We start from the raw sequence: 25623 nt of genomic DNA, 5'->3' as shown, positions 1-25623 counted from the left end.
CGCCCCCGTGTCTGTAAGAGCCATTTAAGGAACTATTGTATAAAGGATGGTTGAATAGACATAGATTTCAACATTACTTCACCGCGCTAGCGGTTCTAATTCAAGCAAGTATATTTGATATGTATTCAACGCCAGCAGTATTCCAGCGATATGACGACTGTATTGCAAATAATCGCTTCTGGACCGGACAATCCGGTGACTGATACGATGACATGCGTCAACCAAGTCAGCGAGATGTCTTTTGAGCTGAAATCTCAGCCTGATATTCACCCGTCCGTATTTTTTCAAGCAAGTGACGTTGTAATTAGTTTAGTGATCGTTATTTATAAATAGGTTCGTTCATCGAACATTTCACAGTCGTGTAATAAAACTAAATTAGAAATGGAGCGTTTTTAAGCTAGACAGGAAAGGTAATCCTTTGGCTAGTTATTCCAAGTTTCTGTCATGCCAGTTCCATTTGATTTTGTCTTTCTGGTTATAGGTATCAGAGGTCCCCGAGAAAATAGATGGTAAAAAGATGAATATTTTGACCAATGCGGTTTTGAAAGCTATATCAGAAATCAATATGATACGCAGATCTCAAATGTAGTGGAAGGATGAATTGAAAGAAGACGAGTGTACAATATTAACACGTTGTTTCTTGGTCAAACATATTCTCATGTTTTATTTTACGAATCCTCGTTTTAAAATTATTACACTTTCTCAATAATGTACAGACACGTGATAGTGTTATGACACATGTCATCGTATCCCAATTGCGCAGATTGAAGCTCATTCTGTTGATCACTGGATTATCTGGTCCAGACTCGATCATTTACAGACCGCCGTCATGAAGCTGGAATATTGCTGCGTACTGCGTTAAACAACCAACCAACCAACCATTCATTTTGTTATTTGGTTCTAATATTCATGAATTTACTCATATTTTAAAAATAAAATAGACAAATATTGCGTTAATCAGCAAGAATGAAAGTAGTTCCGGTATAATAGGTTGTTTCAGGGAAATATCGAGTATATTATTTTCTGTCAAACATAATGTTTATTCTTAAAATACAAGTTGAATGTTTATACAGTGAGCACATACACAAACGCGCGCATAGGCGCACACACACATATACTACTAAAAAACCGAAACGCATAACCCAGAAATCTGAAGCGAAAATGTTGTATTTTCAAGCATGTATAACTCTACAAATAGACTTTAGTACATGAATTTTTACATCAGTTTATAAGAAGGAAATGTCTATACAACCAAGTGGATGATTTAGGATAACAAACACGTTGAGCGCGATGGTGACGACGTAGCACGGTCCCGACGTCGGGGCTCGTGGCTCTCAGTCCAATCTTTCTCAACCTGATCCGTACAGTTTGACCGGTTATCCTCCGAAGCCCAGGCACCGTGGCTGCTGTGCTCTCATCCGTGGAAGTACGATCACGCAAATGGAGTACCCGGATGTACCGATCTTGGGCTGCAGTGGTGACTCCAGGTCTGCCTGTACGGGGACGGCCATTTGTTATACCTGTTTGGTTGTAACGAGCTGCAAATCGTGATATCGCGCTCAGACTAACATTCAGACGCCTGGCAACAGAAGATTGTTAATCTCAAGCGTGGATTCTTCAATGGCGATGTTCCGTGTCGCAGCGTCAAGACGTAGCGTAGTCATTTGACCTTGAAACTCCTTCAAAACAAATGCCGAATTCCGAAAGTAATCTGGATTTTTTAAAGCCAGACAGTGCATGCTCCTTGCTGCACAATTTCAACTGGAAGGTGATTGCTGTTGCGTTGTGGCGATGCCTTTTTAATCCTTGTAAGAAATCTCATCAAAATCAACATTTTCAGGTAACCTCTATTGTTTTACTTGTGCAGTTGTGTAAAATCATATCATCAACACTTGTTACATATTTTGACGATTGTCTGAACACAATAGGTAATTAATAGATTTTTAAAAATACAAAACGCCTATGCGTTTCTTTTTTCGGATAGTATATATACTTACAAATACACACACAAGCGAACACACAAACGCAAGTACACACACACTGAGCTGTGTTTGAAAGCGACCTATTACGAACACTTAACAATGCTTATAACGGACACGCTTAAAGTAAACTGACGATATAACGAACTTATTCTAGTTTATGTCCGAAGGTTACAGAGAATTTCCATGTCACTGGATATTTGAGATAGCAGCATACGTTTCTGAACATGTGAGATTTCTGGACATCGAGATAAACAGTATGTCCACATTATTAGATTAGAGGTACGAGGTGTATTCGACCGATGTGTACACTGATCTGTGACTCGTGTTTTCAAACGCAAATATAAACACAGTTTTCACCACCGCCCTAATGGACGCATCAATTTCTAGACAACTGGAGGTGAGGTGAAATGGGGTTTAGCGTCGTACTTAAGAATATCTCGCTCATATGTGTATGTGTGGCTGCTTGTACTAGCCCAGACTTAAGCTGGTTTTATAGTGCTAGCTCACTGAGATACCATGCCGCAGCGAAGCATGTATACCCACACAGACACATTACACTAACTGCGAGCCGACCAGTCCTTGTTGTACCCATTAATGCCGAGCGCCAGACAGGGAACAACAAATACCATATTGTAATATCTTTTGGTATGAGGCGGCCGGGGATCGAACCCGTGACCTTTCTCTTTCCGTGCGGACGCTCTAACCACTACACCACGGGGGCGGTCTCTAGGCAACTGGAGCAGACTGTACGTTTATTTAGCGAATTAAAATCGCCATTTGAAGAAATATGCCTAAACAGCCAAGCCATAACGCTTTATCAGCAATATGATCTCAGAACATTTTATAATAACATTATTCGTATTGACAGAACATTAAGTCTGCATGCTGGTATAAACTGCTCGTGTATAGCCCCTTGTGTTTCCTTTATAACAGTATTATATATCCATGTATGTTTGATTGCCCACCGTGTTCTGTAGTTGTGACAGAGCACAGTTTAATGCTCCAACAAGCTATTTACTACTGCATCAAACACCGCAAGGAGCGCAGCTGTTGCCTGTAATGTTTAACTGTATACTCTTATATAAGGCCACACCTCCTGATTGATCGAACAGGGCTTCCCGCCAGCTCATTAAATAAATATTCACATACTAATTTCTGTTCTGTAATAATCATAATAAGTATATATAATATGGATGTAGGGTTCTCGTGTTCTATATGTTTTGAGTGTACGGGATGTCATATCGGTGGAGAGTATCGTAGTATTTCTTTCAAATGGTACACATGCACCTATTCAGTCATTCAGTATTAAAGATTGGTGTTATTTATAAAACATTCATATTCATAACGTATTTATTATTTTTCTATTTTATAATTTGGTATTAAATTGTCAGATTTTTTGCATTTGTAAATAACAAGATAACATTATTATGATTGCTTCACGTTAAGGAAAGAATTATTCAGTAATCATCATTGACATACGTGTAATGTAATTTAATATAAAAATGAAAATTAACGGATGTCTTGGGTCATATTCATAACATATCATTATTCATTAAATGACCTCACACGTGATTATTCATTAGTCTTTTTACGGAACTCACAGAGAAAGTTCTTCTCGTGTCAAATATACTTACGTGAAAAAAAGCAAACTGGGCGCAAAATTATTTATCAGTTATCGAACATATACTTTTTCATTACTGAATATATATCAATACTCCATACTCACCTTTGCCCTTGCATTGGCATGGGTCAAGGGCGTTTAACAAGACAATGACAATATTGATTGGTGACAATGATCATGTACAGTATATCCCAGCGAGGGAAGCATGTTTAAGAAAGCAAGCACGTAATTTCATGACTCTACGGGGGGGGCTGTTTTCATATAGCAATAGCTCAATCATTTAACAAAGTCGTTGCTTGGGATACATTAAAAATATATACAGTGCATGTGCTATAAGATGGATAAACACTCGCCATGTTTATAATTACTGAGTAAACACCAGATTCTGTAGCCGACGTGTCGTTTCATTGACCACGTCTCCGCTGATTGTGTAGACGGTTATGTGGAGAATAAAATATTCATTTAACTCGCTCGCTTTTCTGGTCACACAGAGACACTCTGACCTTAGCATGCTTAATGGTTGATATGTGCTCAATTTAAGTTAGGAATATTGTACTCCGTTCATTTCACCTGGGCACCATTGTTTAAACGCGTGAGTGAGTATGATTTTACGCCGCTTTTAGCTATATTGACAGCAATATCACGGCGGAGGACACCAGAAATCGGCTTAACACATTGTACCCATGCGGGAATCGAACCCGGGTCTTCGGCGTGACGAGCGAACGCTTTAACCATAAGGCTACCCCGCCGGCTCTCAGGCTGTCGTGGTATGGGGGGGTGGGGGTGGGGGAGGGGAGTACTTCTTTGCGAATTAATGAAACAGACGCGGTATTTCGAATAGTGTGAATATCATGTGCTGCGGACAGAGCAGAGCATCTTTATTCTTACCTAATATTCATCGTAGTCATATTCAACTTTCACCTCTGTTTTATCTATTCCGCTCAATACAATCTGTTTCATTAAATAGTCCAAACAGATTAGAGGCTAGTCTGTCATACAGACCCTGAATCAAATATATCAAAGAAAGAACATGATAGTCTAGAATATGTGGCAAGACTAGATTTCCACAGTGTCAGGCATGCGGAAAGTCTCTGGGCTCCTTTCATTACATTTTATGATTATTATTAACAATGTATGCTAATTGTGTGCCTGTGGATTCCTATAAAACAGTAGAGTAGAACTGTTATTCTATAAATCAAGTTAATGTTTTACAATAGATACAAATTTAGCCATAATAATCAGTGGATAATATTGAGTGGTTTGTTCGTCACATTGTGAGCGCACGGTTGACCAAATTGTCTAAGGCGCCGCAAGTCCCAGAGTTATGTCCCTTGGGAACATCAGAAACCTGTGCTCGTGGGTTCGATTGTTCTGATTATATTTCCTAGGTTTGTCTGAACCACACCTGTGCTTGTGGGTTTCACCAAGGTAGTTAACGTCTGGGACCTGCGTTACTCCGGGCTTTTCTCCCACATGAAGCAGACATGCCGTGATATAATTGTAATACTGTTGAAAGCGGCGTTTCACCTAACCCACTTGTCACCCCGAGGGATCTGGATCGATCCTCACATTTACACATTGTGTGAATTCCATCGTTTTCTGCATTGACCATACTTACATTTATAGTTGATATACTACTTAGCGCGGGGTTAATATCTCTCACTCACTCGCGGGTTTAACCCACCACTCACTCACTCACTCGAAGCAGTATTTCAGCGTTGAGCGATAGGCAGCAAGCGTTGAGCAGTAGAAAGTTTAGTTGTTCTGTTGACGCATATATGGGTGGCTGAATGAAAATGGTTTTACGCCACATTTATCAGCACACACCACCCCACCCCCACCCCCCCGTCCCACCTCTCGCTCTTTCGCTTGCTCTCTGAAGGTCAAAAAAGCGTAAACGCGACTAAAACCCCCTGATTCACCTCATCTCTACAAATATAGCATTCGTGTCTACATCTGGTCACAGTAACCAAAAGCCGTGTTACGTAAGAGGACCATCTCAAACATAAATAACCTTACACCATGCAGCTCATTAAGTTTCAGTACAGACCGCCAGGCTCACAGACCCAGCAAGCACCTGGACACACACCTATCACTACAGTCAGCACGGAGACGTCATCTGTTGCCGAGGTTGTAATGAAACATGCTGACAACGCTCATTGAAAATTGCTAAATTTTCTCCAGAAGCCAAAAGTTGACGGTTGTATTCCAGTCTGATAATTTGTTTAAGGAACATTTGCAGTTTTGCCAAGTACCTATTGTGAAACATACGTTTGAATGTGTCTGTGTTATGGGTGCATGGCGCTGGGATGACGACATGGAGAAGCATCTGGAGGGGTTCTAGAAGCTGAAGATAATTAGTAAATTACCAACAAAAACCCACCACAAACTACAAAGGCATTTAACAACGTTAGCAGATAACTGCTGACATAAGGTTTTCACATGCGTCACATGACTGATAATTCCATTCTATGAGTAGGTTAGTCTGTGCCGCTGTTCTACGCTAGAAGCTCATAATAGAACAGCTGCCCATAGAGTCATAGTTGGGAATCGAACCCGGGTCTTAGGGTGACGAGCAAGCGCTTTAACGTCCTGGGCCTAGATTTTCGAAGCTCTCTTAGCGCTAAGATAGTCGTAAGTTAATGTTAATGTATGACACTTACGACTATCTTAGCGCTAAGAGAGCTTCGAAAATCTAGGCCCAGATTAACCGTTCCTGTATATCTGATACTGGATGACATTTGGAAAACATTATTATCTGGTCCCCACTCGATTCTTTAAAGACCACCCGTGAAGATCCGGGTTAGAATTGATCTTCAGTAACCCATGCTTGTCGTAAGAGGCGACTAACGGAATCGGGTGGTCAGGCTCACTGACTTGGTTGACACATGTCATCGGTTCCCAATTGCGTAGATTGATGCTCATGCTGTTGATTACTGGATTGTCTGGTCCAGACTCGATTATTTACAGACGGCCGCCATATAGCTGGAATATTGCTGAGTGCGGCTTAAAACTAAACTCCCTCACCCCTCACTTGTAGAGCCACAAGCATGTAGCTGGAATATTGCTGAATGTAGCGTTTAACCACACACACACACACACACACACACACACACACACACACACACACACACACACACACACACACACACACACACACACACACACACACACACACACACACACACACACACACACACACACACACACACACACACACACACACACCAACAACAACAAACAAACAAATATGTCACACGCGCCAATGTTTCTGTCTCCTAACCAGGTAACCGGGCTGGCTATTCTTAACTGTTTAAATATAACATGTAAATTTGACAGTTTGATCAATATTTGAAATATCAGTATTTAAACAGCGTTTCGTTCTGTGCGTTACGATATAATTGTTATCCAGCTGTGAGACGTGGATATGCATCAACACACCAGTTGTGGTTACATTTTCAATTGTATTCAATACATTATGAAATCTTTTCTTCGGACCTTTATGAAACAAGTTGATTGTGAATGGGTGTAAATGCACTTTGATAAAATGAAAGTAGCCGGAATCCACAATGCGAACACACATTCCTGTCATAAAACCGATCTGTGCCGAATGCGTTCCCCGTTTCCTGTATTAGCATAATACCGATTACGGATATGCAGGGAAATTGCCGATCAAGAAATTCGATTTCATGTTTGCACCGTGCTTGATCAAATCTGTAGAACAGGACGTTAAGCTTATTTTTTCTCGAACCAGACTGTAATGTCGTTTTGGCGTAATATCTCATCGATGATGCAGTCAATGTCGCAGCCGTGATTACTCTCTAATAGCGTGTCCCTCACAACGTTGTCATGTCCCTCACAACGTTGGCATGTCCCTCACAACGTTGGCATGTCCCTCACAACGTTGTCATGTCCCTCACAACGTTGGCATGTCCCTCACAACGTTGCCATTTCCCTCACAACGCTGCCATGTCCCTCACAAAATTGTTATGTCCCTCACACCGTTGGCATGTCCCTCATAAAATTGCCATGTCCCTCACAACGTTGCCATGTCCCTCACAACGTTGGTATGTCCCTCACAACGTTGCCATGTCCCCCATAACGTTGCCATGTCCTTCACAACGTTGCCATGTCCCTCACAACGTTGCCATTTCCCTCACAACGTTGCCATTTCCCTCACAAAATTGTTATGTCCCTCACAACGTTGTCATGTCCCTCACAAAATTGCCATGTCCCTCACAACGTTGCCATTTCCCTCACAAAATTGTTATGTCCCTCACAACGTTGGCATGTCCCTCACAACGTTGCCATGTCCCCCATAACGTTGCCATGTCCTTCACAACGTTGCCATTTCCCTCACAACGTTGTTATGTCCCTCACAACGTTGCCATGCCACTCACAACGTTGTCATGTCCCTCAAAACGTTGCCATTTCCCTCACAACGTTGCCATTTCCCTCACAAAATTGTTATGTCCCTCACAACGTTGTCATGTCCCTCACAAAATTGCCATGTCCCTCACAACGTTGCCATGTCCCTCACAACGTTGCCATGTCCCTCACAAAATTGCCATGTCACTCATAACGCTGCCATGTCCCTCACAACGTGTCATGGGTGTCTTGTTTGACGAGTTTGATGAACGTTGTCAATTCAAGGTTTTGTTTATATGTGGATAGATATTGTCATACATAAAAAACATTGCACACATGTCACACTATATAAACCTGGCACGCATGACACATATGTCATACGTATCCACCCATGACACATATCTCATGCGTATCCACCCATGATACAAATTATATCATACGTATCCACCAATGGCACACATGACACATGTGTCATAGGCATAACACCATGACACACTTGTCATACGCATATACACAAGGCACGGACGACACACATGTCATACGCATAGACACATATACTTGACACACACATCATGCATACATGCACACGGCAACCGTCAAAGACATATATACTTGGCGCACATATCATGCATACATACACACAGCAACCGTCAAAGACATATATACTTGGCGCACATATCATGCATACATACACACGGCACACGTCAAAAACATATACTTGGCACACATCATGCTTACATACACACGGCACACGTCAAAGACATATATACTTGGCACACATATCATGCATACATACACGCGGCACACGACAAACACATACATGCATGATACACAAGTCATACTCGTATAAACATGGCGAATATGTCACACCCATTCACAGATGGCACACATTTCATATACGCCTACACAGCACATACTACTATTGATCAATATCTGATTGTTTCATCTGAGTTATGTTTCATTACAGTGATGTCTTTTGTGTCAACGATTTAATATTTTTTTTAATTTCTAATTTCTATTCAAATAAACAATCATAATGTTTGAGTGGCGTTAGTTTGGCGCATGTACGTTGTTTTTTCCTGGGATAGTGTAACGATAACTATACTCTCGTCCTATTTGTGTTTTGGCTGCCTCGCACTATTGTGACGAAATGGACTTCGATAATGTGTATTGAACGAAAACAGCTGTTCGGTGGTGATGATCATAGATTTACTATCATTCATTCTATGCGACAAGTAACTATTAAACTGACGTTTTCACATATGTCACATCGGAGTTATAAACCCACGGCTGATTTTTTTACTTTTGTATCCACGTTTGTCATTCTTTATAAAACTGATGTCATGACGTGCACTGTTTTGTCCTAATTGTATCATTTACGAGGTTTAGTGAGTACACAACCCACATCACACCGGGGAGGCTTTGGCTTCACACTCTGAAACCAGGAACAAACGTGAATCGACTTGACGAACCTTACGCTTTAACATTACGCAAGTTAATGTCAGAACTAATAAATTATTTATCGACGTGCCATTTAAATGTTATTAAAGTTACCCCCCTTGTTATTCACTAATGGATAAAGGTTATACCCTTGGGTGTATTCGTATCTGTTTCACAGAAAAATAACGGGCAGTTTTTAAAACCTCCAATCTGAACTAAATAGTGTACAGTTCTCATGAAGTTCTTTGGTATTGGGCGAGGAACAGTTTCATGAGCTTCGGTATATGGTCTCTGGGTTGTTTTGGGTCTCATTCAAGTAATCTGTGAATGACGACATGTTCAGAGCATTAAGTTCCAATACTAATTAGACAGATGTATCCCTGGGCAATGGGACCCACATTAGCAGTCTGGAACATATGGCATGTGTGAATGACACGCATCATAAAAGAATGTATAGTTCTGTTAATGTCTGTCAGTAAATGATCATTCCTGATGTATATTTTCAGGAAACTGCAACAACAAAACAACAAGTATTCAGAGGTCAGAGACGCAGAACTGTCGAGTCACAGGTCAAGTTGGTGTACGTAACTTGAAAAGAGGGCTAAACTGTCTTGTTTGGAAAGGAACCGATGTTGCCCCGCCATCTTTATTTATCTACGAGCAATGATCACTAAGTCCTCAATGTTGATCTATGTTAACCCAACATCGGATCAGGTATAGAGCAAATGAGGTTTTCCTACGTGTCCAGAGTGGAAGGTGTTGGTGTATAGGCCGTTCAGTAGGATATGGGTTCACGTAGGTCACTATAGCGTATTAAGTCTGGAGGTGGGATAAATGTAGTTCTCTGATGTGACGTATCCAGTTTGACGTAAGACAAATGTGGCGTCACAATTGTGACGTATCGAATCGGATGTCGGATAAATGGTGGTTCACTCTAGTGACGTATCCAATCTGAAGTCGGATAAATGTAGATTCACCGAGGTGACGTATACAGTTTGAAGCCGGATGAATGTAGATTCACTGAAGTGACGTATCCATTCTGATGTAGGATAAATGGAGGCTCACTTTTGTGACGTATCCGGTTTTAAAAAGGATAAATGTAGATTCACTCTCGTCACGTATCCAATGTAACACATGTTATATTTTGGGATTTAAGGGAAAAAATATAGATTATAACATATGTTACATTTGTGTAATCATAGTCACGTATCTAGTTTAAAGCCGGATAAATGAAGGTTCACTCCAGTGACGTATCTAGTTTGTAGCCGGATAAATGTAGATTTACTGAAGTGACGTATCTTGTTTGAAGGAGCAAATGTAGATACTTGTTTGAAAGCCGCATTATTGATATTGAAGTGACGTATATTGTTTGAAGCCGGATATATGTAAATTCCCTGTCGTGACGTATCCTGTTTGAAACAGGATAAATTGAGGTTCACCATAGTGACGTCTTAAGTTTCATTCGTGACAAATGTATTTTCACCACATTGACGTATCCAGTCTGAAGCAGGATAAATGTAGGTTCACCACATTGACGAATCCAATCAATCTAGTGACGTACCCAGTCTGAAGCAGGATAAATGTAGGTTCATCACATTGACGAATCCAATCAATCTAGTGACGTACCCAGTGTGAAGCAGGATAAATGTAGGTTCAATCTAGTGACGTACCCAGTCAATCTAGTGACGTACCCAGTCTGAAGCAGGATAAATGTAGGTTCATCACATTGACGAATCCAATCAATCTAGAGACGTACCCAGTCTGAAGCAGGATAAATGCAGGTTCAATCTATTGACGTACCCAGTCTGAAGCAGGATAAATGTAGGTTCAATCTAGTAACGTACCCAGTCAATCTAGTGACGTATCCAGTCTGAAGCAGGATAAATGTTGGGGCAATCTAGTGACGTATCCTGTCTGAAGCAGGATAAAAGTAGGTTCAATTTAGTGACGTATCCGGTCAATCTAGTGACGTACCCAGTCACTCTAGTGACGTATCCAGTCAATCTAGTGACGTACCCAGTGTGAAGCAGGATAAATGTAGGTTCAATCTAGTGACGTATCCAGTCAATCTAGTGACGTATCTAGTCAATCTAGTGACGTACCCAGTCTGAAGCAGGATAAATGTAGGTTCAATCTAGTGACGTACCCAGTCAATCTAGTGACGCATCCAGTCAATCTAGTGATATCCAGTCAATCTAGTGACGTATCTAGTCAATCTAGTGACGTACCCAGTCTGAAGCAGGATACATGTAGGTTCAATCTAGTGACGTACCCAGTCTGAAGCAGGATAAATGTAGGTTCAATCTAGTGACGTATCCAGTCAATCTAGTGACGTACCCAGTCTGAAGCAGGATAAATGTAGGTTCAATCTAGTGACGTATCTAGTCAATCTAGTGACGTACCCAGTCTGAAGCAGGGTAAATGTAGGCCCACTGTAATGTAGATAGTGAACTAAAGTGAGAGCCATGGCACGAAGCATATTCTGCACACTGCAGTCTGAAGCAGGATAAATGTAGGTTCAATCTAGTGACGTATCCAGTCAATCTAGTGACGTACCCAGTCTGAAGCAGGATAAATGTAGGTTCAATCTAGTGACGTACCCAGTCAATCTAGTGACGTGCCCAGTCTGAAGCAGGATAAATGTAGGTTCAATCTAGTGACGTACCCAGTAAATCTATCGACGTACCCAGTGTGAAGCAGGATAAATGTAGGTTCAATCTAGTGACGTATCCAGTCAATCTAGTGATGTATCCAAGGTGAAGCAGGATAAATGTAGGTTCAATCTAGTGACGTATCAAGTCAATCTAGTGACGTATCCAGTCAATCTAGTGGCGTGCCCAGTCTGAAGCAGGATAAGTGTAGGTTCAATCTATTGACGTATCCGGTCAATCTAGTGGCGTGCCCAGTCTGAAGCAGGATAAGTGTAGGTTCAATCTAGTGACGTACCCAGTCACTCTAGTGACGTATCCAGTCAATCTAGTGACGTATCCAGTCAATCTAGTGACGTAACCAGTCAATCTAGTGACGTAACCAGTCTGAAGCAGGATAAGTGTAGGTTCAATCTAGTGACGTACCCAGTCACTCTAGTGACGTACCCAGTCACTCTAGTGACGTATCCAGTCAATCTAGTGACGTATCAAGTCAATCTAGTGACGTAACCAGTCTGAAGCAGGATAAGTGTAGGTTCAATCTAGTGACGTACCCAGTCACTCTAGTGACGTATCCAGTCTCTAGTGACGTATCCAGTCTCTCTAGTGACGTATCCAGTCAATCTAGTGACGTACCCAGTCTGAAGCAGGATAAATGTAGGTTCAATCTAGTGACGTATCTAGTCAATCTAGTGACGTATCCAGTCAATCTAGTGACGTACCCAGTCTGAAGCAGGATAAATGTAGGTACAATCTAGTGACGTACCAAGTCAATCTAGTAACGTACCCAGTCTGAAGCAGGATAAATGTAGGTTCAATCTAGTGACGTACCCAGTCAATCTAGTGACGTATCCAGTCTGAAGCAGGATAAAAGTAGGTTCAATTTAGTGACGTATCCGGTCAATCTAGTGACGTACCCAGTCCCTCTAGTGACGAATCCAGTCAATCTAGTGACGTACCCAGTGTGAAGCAGGCTAAATGTAGGTTCAATCTAGTGACGTATCCAGTCAATCTAGTGACGTATCTAGTCAATCTAGTGACGTACCCAGTCTGAAGCAGGATAAATGTAGGTTCAATCTAGTGACGTATCCAGTCAATCTAGTGACGTACCCAGTCTGAAGCAGGATAAATGTAGGTTCAATCTAGTGACGTATCCAGTCAATCTAGTGACGTACCCAGTCTGAAGCAGGATAAATGTAGGTTCAATCTAGTGACGTACCCAGTCTGAAGCAGGGTAAATGTAGGTTCAATCTAGTGACGTACCTAGTCTGAAGCAGGATAAATGTAGGTTCAATCTAGTGACGTATCCAGTGTGAAGCAGGGTAAATGTAGGCCCACTGTAATGTAGATAGTGAACTTAAGTGAGAGCCATGGCACGAAGCATATTCTGCACACTGCAGTCTGTTCTGAGGTAATGATGAAATCTGGACACTTTCAATGCAGTTGTTATGACGACAGCCACTAAATCCACATTTGTGACATTTGATCATATACAAATATAACATTACCTTTGATGCGGGAGAGCCTTCCTGGAGATCTGACTCGAGAGTTCCTCCTAATTGAAGCAACATATATCAGGAAGATACATTCGGTAACACGGATGAATGATTATTTATTTTATAAATACGTTTGATACGGTTTGATCGGCATTCTAGAGTTTGCGAGTAAATATGTACGGAACCGTACGACTTAATAGACCCAAATTTGGGTATACCGTACAAGCGACTTTCAAGCTTGTCAACGATGTAAACCGAAACGGCTCTAACAAAATATACTAAACCATGTTTTCTATGAAGATTTACGTTTCTTATTTAAATAAAATATCATTTTATGATTTGAAACAATATGCAACAATTTAAAGTAAAAAGTAATGCAATATTCAGCGCTAATGCTTTAAAAATCAAGCATCAAAACTCAATTTGTTTTAACACGTCGCGTAGTGGGGTTGAATACGTCAGTGGTCAATTATCTTTTATCACAAATTACCAGTAGGATATAATCCAAAAGCAACAGGCGTGCTTCAAACACTGCACCCCCGAGATACTGAAAACAGGGTGATGACAAACTTCACTAAGTTGAATCCCTAAGCTGTAAGAAGCCGAACACAATCTGTTGCTATGAAATCTCTTCCTCATCACTGTAAAGTTGCATCAGGGTTGAGAGGAAGTGGAAGTTTGTAATGGAACGCTAGGTCGTATTCCATTACAAATCTTACAATTTGTCCAGATCCTAACACAGCATCCCTCCAGGTCACGGGGGATCTGAGCAGGGAAGGATTCCATGATCATTAAAACCTGTTGCTGCTGTGCGGTTCATTAGCTTCCAGGCTATCCGGCTATGATCCGACAATTGAATGAGGTAACGCCGTATCTTCCACGAAGAGGGCAGTCTGTCCGCTCCAGATCCTCTAACGCTGCGGCCATTACGAAATAACAAACCTGTTGCTCGCAGATGGTTCGCCAGTCCACTTGGGGTTCCGTAACGGTCTGGATGTAATCTGTGTCTTAATGCTACAGGGTTGAGTACATCTCGACCAGCGCTTCTTTCAGACTAGAGGGGAATCCCTCACTAACTCCATATTGATCCGGTTTAAGAATGCACGGCCTGTATACCTCGGCATCAGAATTCAATTGAGCGGTAACAACCAGAGACCAGTAATACCAAACCATTTTTCTGTATGAGAGAACGCGCTACACTCGTGGCGTAGGCCGTCTCGCGAAGAAGCCCGCGTCTGTCTTGAAAAACAATGCAGCAATACATGTGACGTAAACATATATACTGTGCGGGCCAAGGCGAATGAAACGGTTGGCTACAACAAGGCAGAATCTGTACCTTCACCATAGCGGCGGGTATTGAATTTTGTATGAGAGAAAACTAATTATGCAAACATCTAGCACGCCAATGGCGAGTAGAGCCAGGATCGATACGGCCGCTCTGCACAGTGTAGAACGACCGACTATGAAGCCTCATAGCCCGGTGCTGCTGTAATACTCTTTGCCTCCCGCCTGAGTGTACCGCCTCGGAAGCAATGGCGACCTGCTCGCATCTCTGGCAGACAGTCTCTTGCTAGCTCGGTCGGGTTGTGCTGGTTTAACATGCAGACGACAAAGATGTGAATACCTGCGCGTGAACAAGTGTCGTCTGCTGGTCGTGGATAGCCGTCAGGGATGGACATTAAGCTGAGGTTTTAGGACACAATGGACAGCCCAGATAATGTAACGCTGAAAGTGCCACTGTGTAGCTAGCTAGTCCACAGGAGGCAAGGCCATTGACTGTAAACCAGATCGACAGAATTTGTCGCCGTAGATCTGATCGGATATACTGTTCGTATTGCTTCACCAATGCCGACGGAGTAAGGCGACGTAGTATCACTTCACTTTTTCTTTCTTCTTCACCCTTCACCCCGTTTGTCATTCTAACAATTCAAAATTGTTTTCCTAGAGGATACAGATCTTTTCTCTTCCAAGGGGAATACAATGGCCTCCGTGGCAGCGTGGCTTCCCTTTGCCCGGGCATCCGCTATAGGGTGGGTGCCCATCTCACAGAACCCCCTCCCCCCACCACGGGTTCAGCCTGACCATAAAAGAGGGGACGAGAAGCTCAGTATCAATGTGAGCGGGCGTCGATTTGAAACTTGGAGGACTACGCTCGAGAAATACCCAGACACACTTCTGGGATCAAACGAGAGGGAATTCTTCTTTGACGAGGAATGTAAGGAATTTTTCTTTGACAGGGATCCCGATATATTTCGGCACATTCTAAACTATTACCGAACGGGTAAGCTTCATTATCCAAGACATGAATGCATCAGTGCCTATGATGAAGAGCTCGCTTTCTTTGGAATTCTCCCGGACCTTATCGGCGACTGTTGTTACGAGGATTACAGGGACAGAAAGAGAGAAAATAGCGAACGTCTCATCGATGACAAGGGATCTGAGAATGGTGACCCAATACCCGTCGGGAACCTCAGGGAACGGATGTGGAGGGCGTTTGAAAACCCTCATATAGGCACGGCGGCATTAGTGTTTTATTATGTGACAGGATTCTTCATTGCCGTGTCTGTTATTGCGAACGTCGTGGAGACGGTGCCATGTGGTGTAGAAGTAGGAAAGAAGGAAAACCGGTCTTGTGGGGACAGATTTCATGTAGCCTTCTTTTGTCTGGACACAGCCTGTGTCATGATCTTCACTGCGGAGTACTTGCTTCGGTTATACGCCGCTCCGGACAGATGTAAATTTATGCGTAGCGTAATGTCAATTATAGATGTTGTCGCCATCTTGCCGTACTACATAGGACTCGTCATCACCGACAACGACGACGTTAGTGGGGCTTTCGTCACTCTGCGAGTTTTTCGCGTATTCCGAATCTTTAAATTTTCCAGACACTCCCAAGGATTACGCATTCTTGGCTATACATTGAAAAGTTGTGCTAGCGAGCTTGGCTTCCTTCTGTTTTCGCTCACTATGGCAATCATAATTTTCGCTACTGTTATGTTTTATGCAGAAAAGAATGTGACAGACACGAAGTTCACAAGTATTCCAGCGGCATTCTGGTACACCATCGTTACCATGACTACCTTAGGGTAAGTAGTTCTTGTTACCTGACCTGATTAATTCTTCACTAATACATGTCATTAATTATTATCCTCCTCAACAGCCAAACCCCCCACAGCTTACGGCCGCCATTGACGAGTCTACAGGTATTCGAACCAGGCCGGCGCCATTTTACGACAGCCAGTGTCCATTTCTATGGTCAATTATACTTGTACCCTACAAAGCACACAGCTATCTTTTTATTTCACCAATCAATGGCCAACCAATACAAGTATATTCAAGATGGCCCCCACTCACTGTCGCGGATGTTCTAAAAATAGACTTGTGAAGGCTATGAAAAAGTAGGTGCCATGCTAATCATATTTCAGTATTTTGTGCATAGTGAGCCAAGCTTCTGTCAATAACATGTGTTAAGTTGCATATATCTCTCCAAACGTCATGTCATGACCGTAATGTCCAGATTCCATACCCCTGAACATGTTGTCCAAACTGTTTATTCTCACCAATCTGGCTGAAATTGTCAACCTATACCCATATTAAGAGCCTACTCAGTTCCGCTAACGCCACCCTGATGTCATATTTTGCACCGTCTCCACAACGTCTCTCCAAATCAGTCCCATTTTCAGCTCTATCACCAGGTCATACTAATCTTATGGCTGCTTGTAGTAATATCATTGTAGCACCCGAAGTGTCACAATCGATACGAGGTCTACTCGGAGGGAGAGAGCATAATGTTTGTTCTTCCAAATATGGCGGATAAACGGTGTATGTATTCTATTCATGTATTATCTATTGCATCTTGTACTCTGACAACGTCAACATTGTGAAGGTATTGGAATACTACCCCACCCTGGTCGTTCTAATGACGGAGTCTCTAAATCCCATGGGTCTGGAACTGTCAAATACCGATGTTGAATCTGTTCTTATATATTAGTTATTCAGAAATGAAATGTCATATCCGTTCAGTTCTCCTCCTTGCACCATAAATCCTTTCGACGGGAAGGGAATAACAGAAAGCAATTAGCCTTACGACTCCTCCATAGAACACGCACGTATGTGTTATTTTCAGAAAGTGCTCAGCACCCTGAGGTTTTAATGCATTGCAATGAGGGCGGCATGATTTCAGCCAAGTTTTAAATTGATTATCGTATAATGTCGTTAACGGTGTAGAACCCTGATGCCGCTGCAGTAATGAGTCGTGAAATTAAAAAAAAGACCTTATTTACGCCATATTTGACAATGGTTACTGCATAAATGAATGACAGTCAATGCTTCATGCTGTAGGTTTACGGCTGCAGTGTTGAATGGAGGCGTGTTGTGACCCTGTCTGTGTGCACACACACGCAACAGCTGCACTTAGACCACAGTAGCAGAGTAATGATGCAGCTTATATATCATGTAGTGCTACATAGACTCTACTAGCAGAGTAATGATGCTGCTTATATATGATGTAGTGCTACATAGATTCTACTAGCAGAGTAATGATGCAGCTTGTATATCATGTAGTGCTACATAGACTCTACTAACAGAGTAATGATGCAGCTTATATATCATATAGTGCTTCATAGACTCTACTAGCAGAGTAATGATGCAGCTTATATATCATATAGTGCTACATAGATTCTACTAGCAGAGTAAGGATGCAGCTTATATATCATGTAGTACTACATAGACTCTACTAGCAGAGTAAGGATGCAGCTTATATATCATATAGTGCTTCATAGATTCTACTAGCAGAGTAAGGATGCAGCTTATATATCATGTAGTACTACATAGACTCTACTAGCAGAGAAATGATGCAGCTTATATATCATATAGTGCTTCATAGACTTTACTAGTAAAGTAATGATGCAGCGTATATACAATGTATAGACAAACTCCACATAGCATCCACTAGCTGAGAACTGGTTACAACCTGTATATCATGCAGTGCTGCAAAGGCTCTACTTACAGAGTAATGAAGTATCTTATATATCTTGTTGAACGGAACCAACTAGCAGAAAAACGATACATGTTATATATCATACAAAGTGCTTCACAGAACCCTGTAGCAGAGTAAGGATAGGTCTCATATATCGTACAGTGGTACACTGAACATACAAACCTGGAGAAGTCAAAGAGCCCACCAGATTATATTTCATACTGATGTACTGTGGGTAAAGAATCAGGAGCCATAAAGTGGAACATATTAATTCACTTCTTCATATCCACTATTCTGGTATACATTGAATCTGACAACACTGGCTGTGTTGCAAATGTTACGTTTCATGCTCCACGTAGAGGAATATATAATTCATTATTTCATATCCACTATTCTGATATACATTGAATCTGACAACACTGGCTGTGTTGCAAATGTTACGTTTCATGCTCCACGTAGAGGAATATATAATTCATTATTTCATATCCACTATTCTGATATACATTGAATCTGACAACACTGGCTGTGTTGCAAATGTTTCGTTTCATGCACCACGTAGAGGAATATATAATTCATTATTTCATATCCACTATTCTGATATACATTGAATCTGACAACACTGGCTGTGTTGCAAATGTTACGTTTCATGCACCACGTAGAGGAATATATAATTCATTATTTCATATCCACTATTCTGATATACATTAAATCTGACAACACTGGCTGTGTTGCAAATGTTACGTTTCATGCTCCACGTAGAGGAATATATAATTCATTATTTCATATCCACTATTCTGATATACATTGAATCTGACAACACTGGCTGTGTTGCAAATGTTACGTTTCATGCACCACGTAGATGAATATATAATTCATTATTTCATATCCACTATTCTGATATACATTGAATCTGACAACACTGGCTGTGTTGCAAATGTTACGTTTCATGCACCACGCAGATGAATATATAATTCATTATTTTATATCCACTATTCTGATATACATTGAATCTGACAACACTGGCTGTGTTGCAAATGTTACGTTCCATGCACCACGTAGATGAATATATAATTCATTATTTTATATCCACTATTCTGATATACATTGAATCTGACAACACTGGCTGTGTTGCAAATGTTTCGTTTCATGCACCACGTAGAGGAATATATAATTCATTATTTCATATCCACTATTCTGATATACATTGAATCTGACAACACTGGCTGTATTGCAAATGTTACGTTTCATGCACAACGTAGAGGAATATATAATTCATTATTTCATATCCACTATTCTGATATACATTGAATCGGACAACACTGGCTGTGTTGCAAATGTTACGTTTCATGCACAATGTAGAGGAATATATAATTCATTGTTTCATATCCACTATTCTGATATACATTGAATCTGACAACACTGGCTGTGTTGCAAATCGTTCGTTTCATGCACCACGCAGATGAATATATAATTCATTATTCCATATCCACTATTCTGATATACATTAAATCTGACAACACTGGCTGTATTGCAAATGTTACGTTTCATGCACCACGTAGAGGAATATATAATTCATTATTTCATATCCACTATTCTGATATACATTGAATCTGACAACACTGGCTGTGTTGCAAATATTACGTTTCATGCACCACGTAGAGGAATATATAATTCATTATGTTATATCCACTATTCTGATATACATTGAATCTGACAACACTGACTGTGTTGCAAATGTTTGGTTCATGCACCACGTAGAGGAATATATAATTCATTATTTCATATCCACTATTCTGATATACATTGAATCTGACAACACTGGTTGTGTTGCAAATGTTACGTTTCATGCACCACGTAGATGAATATATAATTCATTATTCCATATCCACTATTCTGATATACATTGAATCTGACAACACTGGCTGTGTTGCAAATGTTACGTTTCATGCACCACGCAGATGAATATATAATTCATTATTTTATATCCACTATTCTGATATACATTAAATCTGACAACACTGGTTTTTATAACATAACTTCGTAAACACAAAGCCATGGTTTATTAATCGATGTTAACCGTAGCTTGCAACAAACAGAATGCCAACATAAGACAATAGTGAAAGAATTCTCCCAAGATGATGAAGCACAGTTTCAAATGCTTTAAGACGTTCAAGGAGTTAGCGTTAACTATGTTGCATTGTGCACACACGTGTATTGTGCACACACGTGTATGTGTACACTGTATACATTATTTTACCTCTTAAGGAGGAACACTCTTGCTGATCAATGCTATCTGGTCAACAACTGATGTTAGGCTGACTGGGTTAAGTAAACTTGAACCTATGTTATTCTCCACGGATGTCAAACAACATTCCTGTATTTACATACAACATCAGAGCCAGTAATTGAAACTAGATATACATATAAGTTACCATAAAAAATAACCTATTTGATGCGACAAGTACAATTTAAAAAAATGAAATATGCTTGAAAAATGTACTTTAATGTTGAAACATCATCCAGTATAAAACATAATTTTCTAAACATGTTATTGATAGACATTTCACATCCCTTTTCAACAAGAAGACACAGTTAAAAGAATTGTAAAAATATATTTAGTTGTTTTTTTAGTTGGAGATATTGTTACATTTGCTAACTTCAGGGTTATATAACTGCGATATATTAACATGTGACAGTTTCAAGGGGCATCACAGTATGTTGGTGCAACAGTAGCTCATAATAGGTATTACCTCGTTACACATTTCACCTCATTGTACACAGTGCCATTATATACATGTTATCTTATTATGATACCAATTCATGATACCTTAGTGCTTCTGTGTGCTCATTACCTGTAACAAATGACAAATGTATATTACCAAGCTGATATATTATGAATGCATAATCCTAGAATGCTCTTCAATGCTCTTCAATGAGAACATGAGAGCTCGTCCTTCAGCATGTTTTGAGCGGTACTGTACCAAGATGTTAGGAGTGTATTGAGTGCATCCTTCACGCACTGGATGGAGTAGCTGTGTTTATTAACCACATGTTGCCGAATGTCGCAAAGTGAACAAAGCCAATCAATAGTTTCATTGTTTCCATTCAGGTGCCCCTATGCCCAGACCATTAGGCTGAATCATATAGCCTATATTTGACATCGAGTTATTTCATGTGCCATATTATATGACTCCAGTATTCTATTCGTAGCGTATACCCAACCACGCATAAGCATAAGGGCCCGGTTCCACAAAGTGATCTTAAGCCACGATTGTCGTAATCTGTTTAGTATTCGACTTAAGATAATCTTACAGCCGCTTTGTGGAACCGGCCCTAAATGTCAATGAAATGAGATAGTGACGATATAGAGTAAAGTGTTTTCATTACAACTTCCCCTTTTGCTTCCGTTTAATAGAAATCTAATTTCTTATCATATGCTGTGTATGTTGGTATTCATGATATGTTACTCAGGTATGTTGGTATTCATGATATGTTACTCAGGTATGTTGGTATTCATATATGATACTCAGGTATGTTGGTATTCATGATATGTTACTAAGGTATGTTGGTATTCATGCTATGTTACTCAGGTATGTTGGTATTCATGATATGTTACTCAGGTATGTTGGTATTCATGATATGTTACTCAGGTATGTTGGTATTCATGATATGTTACTCAGGTATGTTGGTATTCATGATATGTTACTCAGGTATGTTGGTATTCATGATATGTTACTCAGGTATGTTGGTATTCATGATATGTTACTCAGGTATGTTGGTATTCATGATATGTTACTCAGGTATGTTGGTATTGGTGATATATGCTCCTGTGTGTATGTACTTATGATACGTAGGTTGTTATTAGATGGCATATAGATAGGAAGGTTATCGGGAGATAAGTAGGTTGTCATGTTATGTACACAGGTAGGTTATCATGGGATGTTATACACATACGTAGGTTATCATGGGATGTTATCTGCATACGGAGGTTATCATGAGATGTTACACACATACGTAGGTTATCATGGGATGTTATACGCATACGTAGGTTATCATGGGATGTTATACACATACGTAGGTTATCATGACATGTTATCTGCATGCGGAGGTTATCATGAGATGTTATACACAGACGTAGGTTATCATGGGATGTTATATACACACGTCGGTTATCATGAGATGTTATATACACATGTCTGTTATTATGAGATATTATACACACAGGTCGGTTATCATGAGATGCTATGTATACAGGAAGGTTATTACGGTGTGTACATAGGTAAGTTATCATGATATATGTTATATACATAGATAGGTGGTCATATGCATATGTAGATTTTTATCATACGTGTGTAGGATATCATGATATAATATGTAGAAAATTTGGGTTATCATGTTTTTGTGTACCCAGGTACGTTATTATCTATTCTTGTATACACAAATATGTATTCATGATAGGTTATGACATCTTACATATATAGGTATGTTATCACGTTATGTTAAACACACAGGTGGTTATCATGAGATGCTATATACACAGGTCGGTTATCGTGACATGTTATATACACAGGTCGGTTATTATGAGATGATATACACACAGGTCGGTTATCATGAGATGTTATATACACAGGTCGGTTATCATGAGATGTTATATACACAGGTCGGTTACCATGAGATGTTATATACACATGTCTGTTATTTTGAGGTGTTATACACACAGGTCGGTTACTATGAGATGGTATATACACAGGTCGGTTACTATGAGATGGTATACACATGTCTGTTATTATGAGAATGTACACACAGGTCATACACATGTCTGTTATTATGAGATGGTATACACACAGGTCGGTTATCATGAGACGTTATATACACAGGTCGGTTATCATGAGATGTTATACATATAGGTCGGTTATCATGAGATGTTATACACACAGGTCGGTTATCATGAGATGGTATATACACAGGTCGGTTATCATGAGATGTTATATACACAGGTCGGTTATTATGAGATATTATACACACAGGTCGGTTACCATGAGATGTTATATACACAGGTCGGTTATCATGAGATGTTATATACACAGGTCGGTTATTATGAGATGGTATACACACAGGTCGGTTATCATGAGATGTTATATATATCGGTCGGTTATCATGAGATGTTTTAAAATATTTGTGTGTAAGTATACGTTATCACTATGTGCTATAAACTTAGGTGATCAAGATAGGTCATATATACAGATTGACATGGATGCTATACACACAGGTGGATTAATATGTTATGCTATGTTATATACAAAGGAAGGCTATCATATTGGGTGTACATATGCCATATACATAGATAGGTTGCCATGTGCATCATACATATGTGTGTCTTTATCATGTGTTAGAGATCATGGAATGTTATACACATGTAGGTTATCAAAAGACGTCATACGAATCGTTATATTGCAATGATAAATTGCGTACATAAATAAGTTATTATAATATGTTACATACTTAGGTAGGTTATCATGGAACAGAGAGATTTACTAAATGAAGAGTGTGCACAAATATTAATACTGTTTCTCCCATATCAAGAATTCCATTGCATTGTGTAAACTTGTTAAAATAAAATGAGCTATCTCCGTTACTTTCAAATGACAGTTTTCAGAGGTTCTTCAAATTTTGTTATATGATAGTCTAAAATACCATTACGTCAAACTGGCAGAGAAACGGTTGTCATGGTGATTTCACGCTCTGAACTCTATACCACAATGACGCCAAACAGAAAGCCATCCATATCTGACAGACGTAAATCAACTTAGGAGAATTCGGTTACGCTTTGCGTGACAATAGTACCCTGTAAGAGCATCGTACTATACGATTGGACTCGCAAATACCTCCAAAGTGTTTATGTGTCTTATTAACCTACACCCGTTCAAAGCAAATTTTGTAGCTGAACACTTGGATGCCTCACGTGTGGTCCAGCTGCAACAACCATGGTAACACATGTTGCACGTGCTAATCGCTACCACGTGGTCAGGCAATTGTAATCAAATGTTTCATATAAAGGTCATGTTGAGAATGGATAAACCAGTTTGAACATATCCTTACACCGGTGATCTGGGAATTAATGACCGATATAATTGGATCCAAGGTATATTTTATGATTGGGGATGAAAGGATTATCGATTTTTCATAACAGCGTTTATGAAAAAAATATTAGGCTTATGCGCACAAAATGAAAACATAGATCTAGGGATATTTTAGTGCAGAGTTATGACTTCAACAATCCGACGCTAAAGCATCACTATATTGAACTGTTTATGCAATATGAGCTCTTTATGCAATGAATATAATATCCCAATAAACGTTTTGTGTGTTTTCTGAGGAATGTTTCGCGAACTCTGACTTTAGAATCGATACTCACATAATGTTTTATGTATTTCTGCAAAAATGTCAACAGCATATTACTGTATATGCCAGTAAGTAGTTATGAAACTAGAAGCAATCGTTGATACCTGTTGGTAGATGTTCAATCAGAAGGACATTTATTTCTATATCTGTTAGTAGTTGTGAAGCTACCAGCATCTTCTTTTATACATGTTACTAGTTCCTAGGCCCGTATGATCTTAAAGTGTACCTGTCAGTAGTTGTAAAGCCAGTATCATTTTGTAGCAAATGTAAGTAGTTGTGAAGCTAGCAGCATCTTCTTTTATAAATGCCTAGTTGCTGGACAGCATGGTCTTTCTTTGTACCTGTTAATAGTTGTGAAATGAGCAGCATATTACTTTATACCTTTAAGTAGTTGTGGAGTCAGCGTATTTTACTTTGTATGTATTAGTAGTTGTGAAGCCAACAGCATCTTGCCTTGTATTGATTGCGCAAAGAAAGCCGAGACGCCGTGTAAAATATGGATGACACCGCGGCGCTGTTGTCCATGATCAGTGGTCCGGAACGGCAAGGAAAACGTATGAAAGGAACCTCGTTAATTTTGAATGTGCGATTCTTACCATTGGATGGCGTTCCCATCGGTTGGCGAAACTATATCATCTACCGGGACTATTCGTTTGTTGCTTCACGTGCAGTGGAGCATATCACTAGC

The 25623-nt window shown here is 40.1% G+C and overlaps 1 protein-coding gene across 4 annotated transcripts in view; it reads left to right on the top strand.

Moving 5' to 3' along the window:
- The first annotated feature begins 13896 nt into the window (after positions 1–13896).
- LOC124283278 (potassium voltage-gated channel protein Shal-like) overlaps positions 13897–25623 on the top strand; it is a 103845-nt gene continuing 92118 nt past the window's right edge. For 2 of the 4 annotated variants that reach the window (XM_046719306.1, XM_046719305.1), the window contains exon 1: positions 13900–16641. In XM_046719306.1, the coding sequence (XP_046575262.1) occupies positions 15536–16641 (1106 nt within the window). In that variant the 5' untranslated portion in view covers positions 13900–15535. Of the gene's footprint in view, positions 16642–25623 lie in introns of all 4 variants that reach the window. The other 2 variants (XM_046719308.1, XM_046719307.1) reach the window with 2 other exon arrangements.

The sequence above is a fragment of the Haliotis rubra genome, unplaced genomic scaffold (assembly GCF_003918875.1).
Source record: "Haliotis rubra isolate DU_JTF1 unplaced genomic scaffold, ASM391887v1 Scf312, whole genome shotgun sequence".
Lineage (NCBI taxonomy): Eukaryota > Metazoa > Mollusca > Gastropoda > Lepetellida > Haliotidae > Haliotis > Haliotis rubra.
The sequence above is the reverse complement of the archived record's forward strand: the minus strand, read 5'-3'. Positions and strand labels throughout refer to the sequence as shown.